Source organism: Mustela lutreola, chromosome 8 (assembly GCF_030435805.1).
Source record: "Mustela lutreola isolate mMusLut2 chromosome 8, mMusLut2.pri, whole genome shotgun sequence".
Taxonomy (NCBI): Eukaryota; Metazoa; Chordata; class Mammalia; order Carnivora; family Mustelidae; genus Mustela; species Mustela lutreola.
This window is the reverse complement of record NC_081297.1, coordinates 147,492,731-147,507,605: the sequence shown is the minus strand read 5'-3', so window position 1 is coordinate 147,507,605 and position 14,875 is coordinate 147,492,731. Positions and strand designations below refer to the sequence as shown.

Sequence of the window (14,875 nt, the reverse complement as noted above, 5' to 3'; positions counted from 1 at the left end):
GACCTTGGGCAAGTCACTTAACGTGTCTGTGTCTCAGGCTCCTCTCCGGGGGCAAATGAGTCATAAAAATACCCCCACCGCTGGCTGCCGTCAGGGTCAGATCGTTCTAAATGCCTTGCACATAGTGAGCGCTTGTGTTAACCTTTACAGCAGCTGGACCCGGGGGCTCAGGCAGACGCGAGCCCCTCAGACACCACTCTTTCTGGGATGCTCCTTTGCAGGGCCATGTGTGCTCCATCCGTGCACCCACAGCACCCATGGCCACTCCAGAAACTAATGCTCCTCGTGCGCGTACAAGGCAGAGGGCTTCCATGTGTGTTTATCCACGGGACAAATGTGAGAGGGGACTTCTGAAACATGGAGTGGATTTCCTCATTTAATAAACATGACTCTTCACAGCTACTACATTTTAGGCATAAACAGTGTCTCTCCCATTACCGACTTCTTGTATTAAATTGCGTGAAATAATCTTTAGTGGGTTGATTTGTACAGACTTCCTCCATATATTTTTTCCTGATAATAAAACAAGGAGAAAAAACAATCAGCAAATGCCTGGTTTCCTAAATATTCTACTTTTTGAATATATATATATATATATATATAATTTGTTCATCCCATCTGACCCCCCTCAGATCATCTCTAGTGCTCCTTTGGGGCCCCCAGTAGCTGTGACTGGCCAACAGTGGATCCACCGGGAAACATGCCTGATTGCCAAACGTACCAGTGGGTCTCTGCCAAGTTCAAGCCCAAAGCTTGATGAACAAGACAGATAAGTAAATAATGTGTTTTTTAACAAGTTCACCTATGGATCCGCATTTGGCATTTTCTGTAGGCGGAGCTCAGAACGCCTCTTGGGGACTATCAGTGTGACAGAGAGACTCCATCTTGCCCTTGGCAGCCTGGGAGCCCCCCCCCCCCCATGCACTGGGCAGCTACCACTGACCTCCCACCATGTCTGAGCCACATAGCCTTCTGGGAAAAGCCTTCTGACTCCCCCAGGCCCACCCAGTGCCCTCCGCTGGGGCTCCCAGTGCCCTCTGTGTTCTCCATCACCAGCCCCCACGTCTGAGCCGCTGGGGGTCACTAGTGTCTCCGTGAGCACCTCCCAGGGTGGGTCACCTGGTCATGTGGGGACCAGTGGTTTCTAAGCACTTAATTTCTGGCCTGTGGTTCTCCCCTTCCTGTTTGAATTCTATACCAGGACTCCGCGCTGCCCAAGCCGCTGTTGCTAGGGGCCTCCCGGGGTATCCATAGCCCCAGCCCTGGGCCTCTGGGTGGGAAAGAGTCGGGGCAGGTGGACCCGCACAGCCGGCCCGACCCTCCCCACAACTCAGCCGGATCGCCGCACCTGCTCCCCCGACCCCAGCCTCCCCTCCCCCGGCCCCTTCGCCCCGGCCCTCACTGCACGCGCTGCTCCTTGGCCAGGCTGAGGTTGCTGCAGTCCAGAGCCCTGCGCAGGTCGCGCCGTTGGCGCTGCTGCTGGCGCTCCGAGAGCAGAGCGGCGCGCGCCATCTGTACCCTCCGACGGTCCCAGTCCATGTCCCGCTGCCGCTCTTCCTCCTGAAGCCTCTGGAGGGGGGAGAAGTGACTCACTACCACCCGTCCCCAGACCCAGAAGAGATCCAGGGGATCACCTAGGAGACTCTTGGCCTCCCACTTTACAGCTGGGGAAACTGAGGCTGGGGGGGCAGGTGGGTGAGCAATATCGCGCAGGAAATCAGAGCAGACCGCCCCCACCTGCCATCACTGCAGGTGGCCCAGTGGCTTCCCACACTTGGAAGGTGTCAGGCGGCCCTCTGAGGCCTGCAGGGCCAGCAGAGATGGTCCTGACAGCAGCTGCCAGGACAGGGCTCTGAACGCGGGGCCTCCCAGCCACGACACTACTAGTGGGACGTGCTTTCGAGCACTGGGATCACCTGGTCACTTCTGGAACACGGCGAAGGGACCGCCCCACCCGACAATGGTCTCATGATCTTAGGGGTGAATTTCTGCATCTCAGCTCACTCCCCATGGCCTTCCAGATCCCCTACAAAAACCACTGAGCCTTAGGAGGGGAAACCGGAATAATGCAGAGCGAAGGGGTCACTCCCCGAACCCTGAGTAGTATTATCAGCCGTCCTGAGCGAAAAGAAGCAAAAGCGGGAGGGGGGGGGTCTGGGGACGAGCACGTGTCCTCCTGTCCACAGGTTTTAGGGCAGGGCTCCCAGCCACCCAGTGAACAGGGCTGGAATGTCCAGTGGCCCCGCAGTCCCGGGTCCGCAAGCCACCAGGCACAGATAGGCTGGCAGAGGCCCCGGTCCCCCACCCAGGGACTGAGCCGAGGCTGATGCCTGTTTTGTCACCTACGAGACGAGTCATTTGACCTGTCTATACCTCTGTTTCCCTTCCTGCAAAATGAGGCTGCTCGCAGTTGCCCTGAGGCACAACACAAGATGCTTTCGGGAAGAGCACAGGAGGCCACGGGGACGTGCTCGCCTCGGACTCGGAGACAGGCGACCTAACCACCCTGTGCTTGATCTCAGTGTTCCAGACCGGCTCCCTCCATGCCAGAGGGGACGGGCCGGGCGGGGGAAGAGCCCCGGGGAGGGGCTACAAGGTGCGGGACGGGGAGTATTCCTGAGTGGTGAGACCTACTGTAGGCGTTTCCCCCTTTGTGTTTCTGTCTTAATTTCCTACAAAATTGAAAATCAGACAAAAATGCTGTTCTCGGGACAGATGGTCGACCTTCCCTGCCAGAGAGCCCGGTGGAATCACAGGAGCGAAGGACAGAGCAGGGCCTGGCGAGAGGGACCGATACTCCCGCATCCGATGCCCACCTTGGGGCTCTTCCCACGTTGGGCTGCTCCCCTGCCTCAGCCTGGCTGCCCTCACTCCCACGTCCCCGCTGCCTCTCCCACGCACTTGACCTCCTGGGCCTGGAGGAGAGCAGGCAGGGGAGCCGTCCCACCTGCTCCTCATTCCCTGTCCCTCCCTCTGTACTCATCTGATATGACACCTGTCACCCCACCACAGGCGGCCGTCTGCTGCCCTGCCCATCCCGCAGGCGGGAGAACTTGCCTTTCCCTGGCTTCTCAGCCATTCCCCCTCCTGAAGACCAGGTGCTGACCTATCCGTCGTCACCCTGGGCAGAACCTACCATTGACCCTCGGACTTCAATGGGCATCGGAACCCCTGGGGGGCTTTCTCAGCCACACACTCTGGCCCCTGCTCCAGGAGGTCTGGGGTGGGGCCTGAGTATCTGCATTTCTCCTAAGTTCCCAGGCCATGCTGATGCTGCTGGTCCAGAGACCCCACTCTGAGGACTTCTTCCCCCCACGTCATTACCAAGAATGCCAGCCTCCCTACTGTCCCCACCTCCAAGTGTCCTGACCCCCAGCACTCTGGCCTGCCTCTTCTGCCCTCTCTCCGGTTCCCTGATTGCAACAGTCATTCCAGTCATTCCGCCCATCACCGCACACCAGGCCCTCCCACCCATGCATCACACACTTTCCACTGTCCTGGCGCTCTTTGTGTCTTCATGTCCCTCCTTGCTCAGCCCAGTGTCCACGGCTGACATCCCCTGGCAGACGCCCTCAGTGCCCTTGAAACTCTCGCTTAGTCAGACTTGGCAGGCAGGCCCTGAGCTTGGTCCCCTTACAGCCGGCCATGGCCAGGAACGGCACTGACTGCACTCACTGGGGATACTTCAAGACCTCCAGCCTCCAGGGGGCCCCTGGCTCTGCCTGGCCATCCTGCCCTCTTACCACAGGCCGTTCCTTTCCGGCTTTCCTAAAGGACCGTTAGCACTTGGTTCTCTGTCCTCAAGTCCCCAAATGGACCCCCTCAGCCTCCACTACTGACCCCCCTTTCTATTCCGCAGGAAAGAGGGACTCCACAAGCCGCCCTGCCCCCACAGTCAAGGATGGTTGGCCTGGACTCCCACCCACGCCAAGCCTCAACTAGTGCTCCCACAGCCCTGTGCTCCTGCCACCCAGGACACAGGTTCCTACAAGTTCCTGCCAGCATCAATTCCCCTCTCTCTACTGCGTCGTCCTCATGGAGTGACAAGTATGTTGTTATTTCTATAATCTGAAAAACCAAACAACTTTCTCTTGACCCCGTGTCCCCACCAGCTACCACCCCCTTTTCCTGCACCCTTGAGGGCAAAACACTTCGAAAGTGTCTGCACCTGTGGTCTCTGCTTCCTTCCTGCCTGTGACCTTCGGTCACACACACCCCTCCTCCAAGGATGCTCCAGATGGAGGCTGCAGGGACTGGCGCCCGGGGATGGCATTCAGCCACAGCAGCCTAGTGGCAGCGTCTGACCCAGGGGCTCCCCTTGCTGGGCTCCTCCTTCCTCTCTGACTTCCCCTCCTCCAGCCCCTTCACTCTTCATAAACCATGGTAGGGGTGTGGCCTGTCCCATGACTCCTTAGATCCCTTCTCTCTGTCTTCACTCACTCCCTGCGTGACCTTAGCCAGGTTCACTACCTTATATGCTGTCTGTGTGGCCACATCTCTATGCCTTTGCCAGCCGGGACCTTGCTCTGAACTTGCTGCTGGCTTTTCTTGGAGGTTGTGGCAGACAGTAGTATTTGCCTCCCTGTAACCATTTTTCTTCCCTCCTTAGTAAAACAACTGCCAGCACCTTACTGCCTAGAATAAACTCCACCTTTCCTGGTTTTCTTTACAATTTGGGGCAACACTGTGACTAAGTGTTATTTAAGGGAATTTGAGTGGAAGTGTCCTGTGAAATTTTGAGAAGTGTCCTTAGAGTGTTCTTCCTCACTCCTTCTTCCTGCTAGATGGGATATGCATGTGATGGCTGGAGCTCAAGCAGCTATTTTGTACTAGAAAGTGGGAGTCAGTTGCCAAATGGCAAAACATTAGTCAGTGACCATGGGGCTGCCATACCAGCCCTGGACTATCTTCGTAAGGATTTGGTCTACATGCAAGAGACAAGTTCTATTTTATTTAAAATGCTGTTAGGGTTTTCTGCCATGATCAGGCACAGACTCATAACAGATACAAATAACCTAATCATTGCACATATAACATATCCAAAGTTGCACTTGGGACTTCGACTCCACCTGCCACCCTGCTCCTCCCATCATCATCCTATCTCAGTAAATGCCAATTCCATCCTTCTCACCACTCAGGTCTTCTGAGTAATCCTTCCTCCTCTGAGTTTCATATGCCACACCCAACCCTTCAGCCAATCCTTTTCACTCCACTTTCAGAATAAATCCAGAATCCAACCACTTCTCAGCACCCTTGCTGCCAGTGCCCGGCCCCCGCCAGCACCATCACCTTGACCACTACAACATCCTCCCCAATGATCTCTCTCCTCCCCCAACCCCAACCCCGCCCTTCCTCAACATTGCTGCGGGAGAGAACCTGCTAAGTGTAAGTCAGAGCATGTCACTCCTCTGCTCAAAACCCTCCAGAGCTTCCCATCACAGTCACAGAGAAAGCCAAGTCTTTCCTGTGGACTGCCAAGGCCTTGACCTTGCACCACCCAGGCTGCCTCCTGCACCTGTCCTCACTCCACTCCAGCCACCCGGCTCCTCACTCTTCCCTGAACAGATCAAGCTGGTCCTGCCTCAAGGCCTTTGCCCTTGAATCTCGCCCTGCCTGGTGGTCCCTCCCCAGATATATGCATCCTCCGTTCCCTTGGCCCAGCCTTACTTCCCAAGCACATCGCCCATGTGTGGGGTTATTTGGCTGTTGTCTCCCCCCGCCCACCCAGAACATAAACTCCTCAAAGGGTTCTTCTAGGGACGAGTAGAGCAGCAGCTACAACTAGATGCTGGAGGAAGGCAGCAGGGGGCCCAGGGCTATGTCTGCAGGCTCTGTGAGAAGGGGAGGGGGGCGCACACCAGCTTCTCCTGGACTTGCTGCTTCTGGACCAGGCGGATCTGCTCCAGCTGCTCCTGCGTCATGCCCTTCCAGCGGTCGGGGACCACACGGTGCGGCCCGAAGGAGCTGGCTGCCTGCTGCGGGTTCTCCGAGAGCAGGTCTCCACGCAGCAAGTTGGAGATCTCAGCCAGGTTGTCTTCTTGTTCCTGTTTCTTCTCTCGGATTTTCCTTTCCAGTGACTCGGTGGCCTGCACAGAGGAAGACAATAAGGAAGATGCCTTGAGTGACCCCGTGGGGATTGAGGTACAGGTGGGCACATCTCCCTGCAAGCCCTTGATGGAAGAAGAGATTGCTAAAGTGCACGTGGGACAGGCGGGGGCGGAGACTCCTCAAGCATGGATGCAGGGGGGTCCTCGGACCCCAGAAGCCTGGATGCCAGTGGGCGCATAGTCTAGGCTGAGGGACTCCCCACCTGTTGGTTGTGAGTGTGAGAATCGCAAGTTTTTGCACTGATTTGCCAAAGCAGGGAGCTGCCTCCCAGGTTAGGCTGCCATCTCCCATTGTCTTTGCTTCACTCACCTCGGGGCAGGGCTCTGTGCCCCTTCCAGTGGCCGGTCACCCAGACAGAGTGATTCACAATAGTGGTGACTTTTTTTTTTTTAAAGATTTATTTATTTATTTTAGAGAGCACGTGCACGGGCATAAGCAGGAAGCAGAGGGAGAGAGAATTTCAAGCAGGCTCCCCGCTGAGCAGGGAACCCCATGTGGAGCTTGATTCCAGGACCCTGAGGTCATGACCTGAGCCAACACCAAACACTGGACACTCAATCGATCGAGCTACCAGGCTCCCCCAGACTGAATTTTGGGAAGTGTTTCCCCACTCACCCCAGCGCAAGTTGGCCCACCCTGACCTAACAGAGTTGGGTGTCATCATTACTCCCCCCATAGATGACAAGACTGAGACTTGGGGGGCTCTTCCCAGGCGGCAGACAAAAGTCTGGTCTTGTTAGCGCACAGCTGGGCTCCGGGCCCTGCGCCTGACGCTGGCACCACGACACCCGACTAACAGAGGCTCACCCTCACCTCCCGGAGGGAAACTCCCCAGGGTGCTCTGGGCGTGTCCTCAGCCCCCAGTCGGAGCCTGGGACGTACCTGGCTCTTGTTGAATTCTTTCACGGCTGTGCAAACTGCCTTTCTGGTGGCGCTTTCCAGATTCTGCAAATGCTTGGCTGTTTCATCAAACTGCAGCCTTGTCTTCAAGCAGAGACCTTCTGCAAAGGAAGCAAAATGCGGCCAAACCTTGATGCGCAGCCCGGCTCCTTCCCAGGCGTGCAGAGCAGAGCGTCTCTTCTCCTGCGGTATGCACAGAGCAGAGGATTCAGGTCAAGCTCTTGGGTGCGGGCACGGGGTGTTAGCGTTCCTACCGGGGATCCCTGATGTCCATCACCCTCACAATGGGCAAGGGAGCTCTGCCGGGGCACCCAAGGGGGCTCCCCAGAGGAGGGGTGTCGGAGGTGGGGGAGATAACCATGCAATCACAGTAGGACTAAAGATGTAGTGTCAGACAGGAGCAGGCTGCCATCCCCGCCCAGATGCTTTCTAACTCTGTGAGCCTGAACTGTGACCTGTCCTTTCTGAGCCTCCAGCCCTCGTAGGGGAGGCGGGACAACTCCTACACTGCGCGCTGGTTACATCTTTTTAAGAAGTCGCTGATCACAAGTTTCTTCACACGGTGTTGGTGGCCCGTGGTGTCATGATCTCCAAAAACAAAGACCAAACTCTAGTGACGAGTTAGTGGCCTCAGCTCCCCTTGAGCTTCGGCTGCCCCACGTGCCGGTTTATGTCCTCGGCTGGCCCAGGAGCACACACGGACTGTGCGCCTTGCCGGGCACGTAGTGCCCAGTGGTGGGTGAGACGTCCAGGGCTCTTCCCGCCTTCTCGGAACTTACTGTCAGGAGACGAGCAAGGTCATAAACAAGTGAACCCCGAAATATACCTATGAAAGCACATTGCATTAGTGCAAAGGAGGGAAAGGGCGGAGAGCAGGTGCAAAGGGTCGGATGGGATTTGCCAGGATCCAGAAGGGAAAGGAAATCAAGAGGCCGGAATGGAGCGAGCGAGGTAGGGGCCGTACAGTGACGCGGGGTGGGGGTGGGGGGTGCTGAGCGGGAGCCCAGCATGCAGGGCCGTGTAGGCTACAGAGGATTTTGCGTGTTGTTCCATAAGCAATGGGAAGCCACCAGAGGGCTTTAAGCTGGGATGGAGGGAGTGGCGGTGACGTTGCCCAAGGTGACATTGTTTCGAAAGCAGCACTTGGACTACTATGTTGAGACTAGACTGGGAAGAACAAGAAAGGAAATGCAGGACAATTAGAGAGCCCTTGGCGTGGTCCCTCCAGGTGAAAAAAGGCGGTGGCTTGGGTCGCCGTGGTGACAGCAGGGTTGGGAGAAACGGACAATTCCAGATACAGCCCTGGGGGAGAAGCTGAGGGTGGCCTGGAGACAGGGGTGCTTCACGGACGCCTCCCAGGTTTGTGGCTGGACTAGGACAGAGTCGTCATCCACTGAGGGGAGGCGAGTGGAGGAGGAACAGAGCCAGAGAGAAATTAGGGTTACTTTCCAGAATGTTCTGAGGTGCCTGGGGCGATGTCCAGGGGTCAGTTCAAGGGGCAAGACCAAGGCTGAGACAAAAGCTCTCAGTCAGAGATGGAAAAGTGGGGCACCTGGGAAGTGGGTGAGATTTTTTTTTGAAAGGCCTACAAATGCATGTTTCAATAGGTAGCTAGGTGCCCAGAACTAGAGAGAGCAGTGAATTAAACAGACAAATCTCCTGCCTTCGCTGAGTTGGGGATGGGATCCTGGGAGGGTCGACAAATACGTAACCGCGTAGTAGGTCAGTAATGACTGCTGTGGAGACCTGGATACAAGAGTGCAGCAATGGGGGAAGGTAGACAGTTGACGTTTAAAATAGTGGTCAGGGAGACTTCTCTGAGAAGATGACATTTCGGCAAAGACCTGAAGAAGGATATGGGGCAGAATATGCAGGTATATAGGGAAATGTTTCCAGGCGGATGAAACGGTTGGTACAAAGGCCTTGAGGCAGAAATGAACGTGACGCCCTTAACATTCTAAGTGGGGCGGCCAGCGCGGCAAGGGGGGGTAAGCGAAAGGCAGTGTGTTGGGGGTTCAGTCCAGACGGAAAACTTTATGGGTCCTTAAAATGAATCTGGCTTTTATTCTGAGTGAAATGAGAAGCTATTGGAAGGTTTTGAGCCAAAGATCTAGCTTAATTTTTAGCAGGCCCATTCTGTTCGCTGGCTTGAGGAGAGATTACAGAGGGACACAGGCAGAAGCAGGGAGACCTCTTCGAGGCTACTGATGTTGATAGCTTGGTCCAGAATGGTCCTCGAGGGGGTGGAGGGAGCTAGTTGCCATATGAGATGATTTGCTGCTGGAGGTGGGTGTGACATTTGAGAGAAAGGAAAGAATCAAGATGCCTTGGGGTTGGGCCCTAGGTGCAGAGGAGAGGTGCAGAGGGTCCCGGTGAGCAATGGCATGGGAGGTTTGGAAGGAGAGGAGAAACCAGCAAAGGGCCTGGGGAGGAGCGCAGGGCAGAGGGTGTGTCCTGGAAGCCAGTGGGAAGGGAGTGTTCCCAGGAGGAGGAAGCGGTCGGGATGGCACGGGCTGCGGATGGAGAGGTCTGAAAACCCAGCTGGGGTGGGGCAGCATGGAGGTCCCGGTGACAGTTCGGGAGAGGCCAGGCAGGTTTGGGACAGGGCAAGGGCAGAAGTGTGGTGGGGGTGGGCCATCTGGGGAGACATCACTCCTGGAGAGCAGAGCAGGAAGAGAAGGGGGGGAGGCTGGGAGGAGGGCGAGCTGCCCAGGAAGCCTGCAGGGAAACCACCAGCCAGGCAAGGTGGGGGCCTCGCTCCCTGTCACAGCTCCTGTTCAGTCTTCACCAAAGCACTTCTTTGTCCTGTCCCCTCGCTGGCACATGCATGAGAGCAGTGACACTCTACTCTGGGTTGCCGCATCTTCCTGGCATGAGAAGTCGCCAGAGATCGGAAGCTGCTGGGAGCCACGCGCAGAGACTCTGGTAAAGCAGAAACCACCGGAGTGCTGGCAGGATGTCCTGGACTTACAGTGCCCTCCAGGAGAGAGGCCGTTTCTGGCCTTGGAGGCTCTTCCAGAGAGGCTCTCTGGGCCTGGAGGGTCTGGGGAGGGCACGCGATGACAGCGTCCTTGGCTGCACCGCTCAGACCCTGTAGGGAGTCTAGCGCAGCCCTTAACAGCCCCAGCAGCATCGGCGTCTTCCCCGCAGACTATAAGCACGCCGAGGGTAGGGCGCATGGCACTCCGAGTTACGGGGCACCCCAGCACCCAGCTGGAGCCCGGGCTCGGGGTCCAAGGTCAGAGCCGCTCTCCTACATGACTGACATATGACCGAAGACATTTAAGTCCTGGAACGCCGGCTGACACTGGTCAACACAGCACATTGGTAGGACTTAAGAGACAAAAGGAAGCTGGGGAAAGGACCAGGGGGCCGGGCTGCTGAAGACCGTTTTCAGAGCCATGTGTCCTCCTCGCTGCATTACCTGCACTTCTGTGCTGGGCGCGGGCGTCCTCCCACTCCCTCTGCTGCTGCAAGGACCATTCTCGGTTCTGTTCCTCCTGGAATTTCTTCCTCTCGTGGAAGTTTAAATCCTCTCCCATGAATCTCTGCATTCCTGACACCGTATTCCGGATATCATTATCCGACTGCCTAGCTGGAAGGTCTTTCCTAAGGGCTAGGGGGTCTGATAGGTCAAATTCACGGCGCATTTCTGGCCTCTGGAAGTGCTGCTGGAACTCACTGATGGCTTTACAGAGGCTTTTCTTATCCCTCCTTTCCCGGCCTTCTAATATGCATGTGATTTTGTCATTGTGCCTCATTTCAGCAGCTAGAAGAAATAGAACAAATCCGTAAAATTAAGGTTTGGAGGGAAAAAAATTTGAATCTGCTTTAAAAAATAATTTTTGGTGATTCTAAAAGTAATATAAGCCTCTGAAAAGGTAACACAAGCATCAAAGAATTAGTATTCTGAATATATAAAGAATACCTACAAATCAGTTTAAAAAACCAAGCAGGGACGCCTGGGTGGCATAGCTGTTTAAGCAACCGACTCTTGATTTGGGCTCAGGTCATGACTGATCACGTCAGGAGTTAGGATCAGTTCTTCATGAGAACCCTGTTTAAGATTCTCTCCCTCCTTTGGCCCCTCCCCCTCCACGCCTGCACACACACACTCTCTCTCAAAACAAACAAACAAACAAACAAACAAAAACACCAAAAATCAAAGTAAAAAGTGGGCCAAGAATAGGATCAGGCAAATCACTATAAAGAAACCCAAATGATCACTATGCTTCTGAAAAGATGGCTGGCTTTACAAGATGGGAACCATCTGATAAATTGGCAAAATATTTAAAATGCAAATAATAGCATATATTAGTAAGGACATTAGTAAGGATAGTAAGGAGACAAGAGTTCTCATTCACTGCTTGGGAGAGTGCAACTTGGTACACTTACAACTTTGGAAAGCAAGTTGTCGATATCTCGTAAAACTGAAAACATGCACACACAATGACAGTTCCACTCCTAGGTATCTCTCGCCTATGTGTACTAGGGACACAATACATGCCTGGTCATTGCAGCATTGTTTGGAAAAAGTGTAAATCAGCCATGAGTAAGGGAATGAATAAAGAAATAGTGGCTAATTCATATAATAAAATACCAAAGATAATTAAAATGAACATTCTACGTGCAGATCACAGATTAATTTTTTTTAATTTTTTAAAGATTTTATGTATTTGTCAGAAAGAGAGAAAGAGAGAGCACAAGCAGGGGGAGCAGCAGGCAGAGGGAGAAGCAGGCTCCCCATCGAGCAAGGAGACTAACTCAGGGCTCGATCCCAGAACCTGGGAATCATGACCTGAGCTATAGGCAGATGCTTAATTGACAGAGTCACCCAGGTGTCCCTATTTTTATTATTTTTTTTTAAGATTTTATTTATTTGAGAGAGGGAGAGACAGATTGTGCAAGTGAGGGGAAGGGGCAGAGGGAGAGGAAGAGAAGATACACTGCGGAGCCAGGAGCCCGACGACAGGGGCTGATCTCAGGAACCTGAGATCTTGATCTGAGCCAAAATCAAGGATTGGGCACTGAACTGACTGAGACACCCAGGCATCCCATGACTGATTAATTTTAAAAATATGTTAAATAAAAAAAAAAATCCAAGGGATCCATTTAATGTATTTGTGTAAGATTTAGGTGAAATTTTAAAACACCCACAAAAAATTTTATGTTGTCATGAATATGTACATAAATAGTACAATATTATAAGAAACATGCATAGAAATGATGTACCTGTCTGAGGAAGGAGGAAGAGGGAAGATGAGGTGGGGGAGAGCACTATCTACCTATCTATAGCTATACCTACACACATGTAGGGCTTATATATATTTATGTATACATTTAAACATTTATACATTTTATATATAATTATAGCATTTATTTATCTGTAGCTATACATACACAAACATACATATATAGCATTTAATTCTCAAAAAGAATTTTTTTTAAGATTTTATTTATTTATTTGACAGAGAGAGAGAGACCACAAGTAGGCAGAGAGGCAGGCAGAGAGAGAGGAGGAAGCAGGCTCCCCGCCGAGCAGAGTGCCCCATGTGGGGCTCGATCCCAGGACTCTGAGATCATGACCTGAGCCAAAGGCAGAGGCTCAACTCACTGAGCCACTGAGGCGCACTAGAAAATAATTCTTAAAAATAAGATATCTAAAGCCAGTTTGGCAAAATATTAACATCTAATCTGGTAGGGGGTATGTATGTGCCTGTCCTATTGTTCCTGTTAAGTTTGAGTTATTTTTAAACATAACACACAAAAAAGTGAACTGTTCAGAAACTAGAGAAGAAAATAAACCTCACTCATATTCTATCACTCCAACATCACCACTGCTTACATTTTGGTATACTTTCCTTCTGTCTTTTTCTAAGCTTATTTTTAAAAATATGTTCTCACATTTAGTTGATAGCCCATGGTATATACAATTTTGCATCCTGCTTTTTTTCTTTTTAAAAAATCCTTATGGGGGCACCTGGGTGGCTCAGTCAGTTGAGTGTCTCTTGATTTGGGCTCAGGTCATGATCTCATGGTCATGAGATCGAGCCCCATGTTGGGCTCCACAATGTGTGCGGAGTCTGCTTGAGATTCTCTCCCTCTGCCCCTCCCCCTGCCCTTGCTCTTACTACTCCCTGTCAAATAAGTGAAGAAATATTTTTAAAAAAATAAAAAATCCTTATGGTACTTAAAAAAACTAAGCTGGCATTGTTGCACCCGATGTGGGAAATGAATTCTATTTGAAATTTTTACCTCTGCTAGCACGCTCTCATATCCAGCTCTGAGTAAATGCAGGGGTGTGAGCTAAGAGGGTGTGCATGTCATTTAGTGCAAGCAGCTGTCCCCAGGAGGCCTGGAAGTTTTGTGCAGAGAATGGTGTGTGTTTAGGGTTTTTCATATCCAGTTTTTAAAGAAAACCAATAAAAATGTACATTTACCCTCAAAATAGATTTCCTACACTCACATAGATTGCCTTTCGGGAGAGAGAGAATCAGCACATTAATTGAGCACAGGCAACTGTGAAGTTGTAAGAGGAGGACGAGGTGTGAAAATGACAAGTTTTACATATTCGAAGACACGAGGACTGGATGCTAGAGGTACACGGCCCTAACCTGCTGGGCAGGCTTCAGGAAATGCTCACCAAAAGTTTCATGTCTAGCTTTTTCAGTTGCTTCTTTTATTTTCTGGTCACGAACCTGAAGATCCCAGGCTTCTGTGTCTCCCTGGCAAGGGAAACAAGGGGAGACGAGCTACAGATCATTTTAGTCCGACGATGACCATCGTACTTACCCCTTTACAGCCTTGTTCCACTGTTAACTGGTCGTCTCAGGTACCCATCAGGTCTTTTCATACCTGGATGCCTTTGCTTGCAGCTGGATCTGCAGCCTGTCCCCAGAGCTCCTTTCTCCCCTTGTCCTAGTCAACAGATACCTTCAGAATACAGCTTAGCCAACACCTCCTCCGGGAAGCCCTCTCTGACTTCCTCTCCCAGGCCCAGTCCGTGCTCCCCTGACCTCCTGCGCGCCCCTCCCTCCCGGCACTGCATAGCCGCGCACAGTCATGCGACAGGGCCTGCCTCTCCTCTCCCCCGTGGGCCACGAACTGTGCAAGACCCGGCAGGGATTGCCCTGATCCCCGTTGCCTGGGACCAGCTTAGGCCTGCCACAAAGCAGGAAGGCCACTGGCGTTTGTCCGATGGATGGACTGGAAGGAGCCCCCGACGACGCAGAAAATCTGGCTCAGAGCAAGGAGACCCGCGCGCCCCGGCCTCCGCGGAGCCGCCCCCGCGGGCCAGCCCCTCCCTGCTGCAGGGCTCCGGGCGCCTCTCGGGCCCGGGAGAGCGCGCGGCATCGGGTCTGCGAGGGCCTTCCCCGCCCTCGGCGGTCGGCACCACGAGCCCGTCTCCCCCAGCAGCGGCTCGCGGCTCGCGGCTCGCGGCGGCGCCCGATCAGCGGCCCCGGGGCGCGGGTTCGCCTCCGCGGCCCCGCCGCCCGCCTCCCTCGTCCCCGCCCCGCGCGCGCCGCCCCGGCCCGGGGACCTCACCCCGATGATCCTGCTCCTGGCGTCGAAGATCCGTTTCTGCCGGCACAGCTCGTCGTGCCTCCTCCTGCCCAGAGCCAAGGACTGCTCCAGGTCCCTGGGCTGCGCCAGCGCCATGACGGGAAGCGGCGAAGAGCCCCTAAGGGGATTTTAAGGCGCGCGGGATGAAAGAGGGACACGGATAAAGCTCGCTGTGGCCTAAGCGAGGCTGGTGCGGCGGCGAGGCGCGCGGCCTCCTCAGCTCTGCGCGCGGCTTCCGCTACCTCGCGGGGCGCGCGGGCCGCTTTCCTCCGAGACGCAAACCCGGTTGCTTAGGAACGGCGCG

The 14,875-nt window shown here is 53.9% G+C and overlaps 1 protein-coding gene across 1 annotated transcript; it reads right to left on the bottom strand.

Moving 5' to 3' along the window:
- Window positions 1-358: 358 nt before the first annotated feature.
- Window positions 359-14,869, bottom strand: RIBC2 (RIB43A domain with coiled-coils 2). Its single transcript, XM_059187257.1, has 7 exons — window positions 14,554-14,869; window positions 13,652-13,733; window positions 10,433-10,777; window positions 6,991-7,109; window positions 5,859-6,086; window positions 1,403-1,569; window positions 359-513 (listed from the first exon to the last, which is right to left on the bottom strand). The coding sequence occupies exons 1-7, from the start codon at window positions 14,665-14,667 to the stop codon at window positions 435-437; spliced, it is 1,134 nt and encodes a 377-aa protein (XP_059043240.1). The 5' UTR covers window positions 14,668-14,869; the 3' UTR covers window positions 359-434.
- Between the last annotated feature and the right edge of the window lie 6 nt (window positions 14,870-14,875).

What these genes read in the sequence shown, in the direction of transcription:
- RIBC2 (XM_059187257.1), bottom strand. Translation starts at nt 14,667, where the DNA reads ATGGCGCTGGCGCAGCCCAGGGACCTGGAGCAGTCCTTGGCTCTGGGC. An exon ending in CCAGGAGCAGGATCATCGGG is followed by an intron (nt 13,734 to 14,553) that starts GTGAGGTCCCCG and finishes TTCCCTTGCCAG; the next exon opens with GGAGACACAGAAGCCTGGGA. An exon ending in AGCAAGTCCAGGAGAAGCTG is followed by an intron (nt 1,570 to 5,858) that starts GTGTGCGCCCCC and finishes TCCCCCCTCCAG; the next exon opens with AGGCTTCAGGAGGAAGAGCG.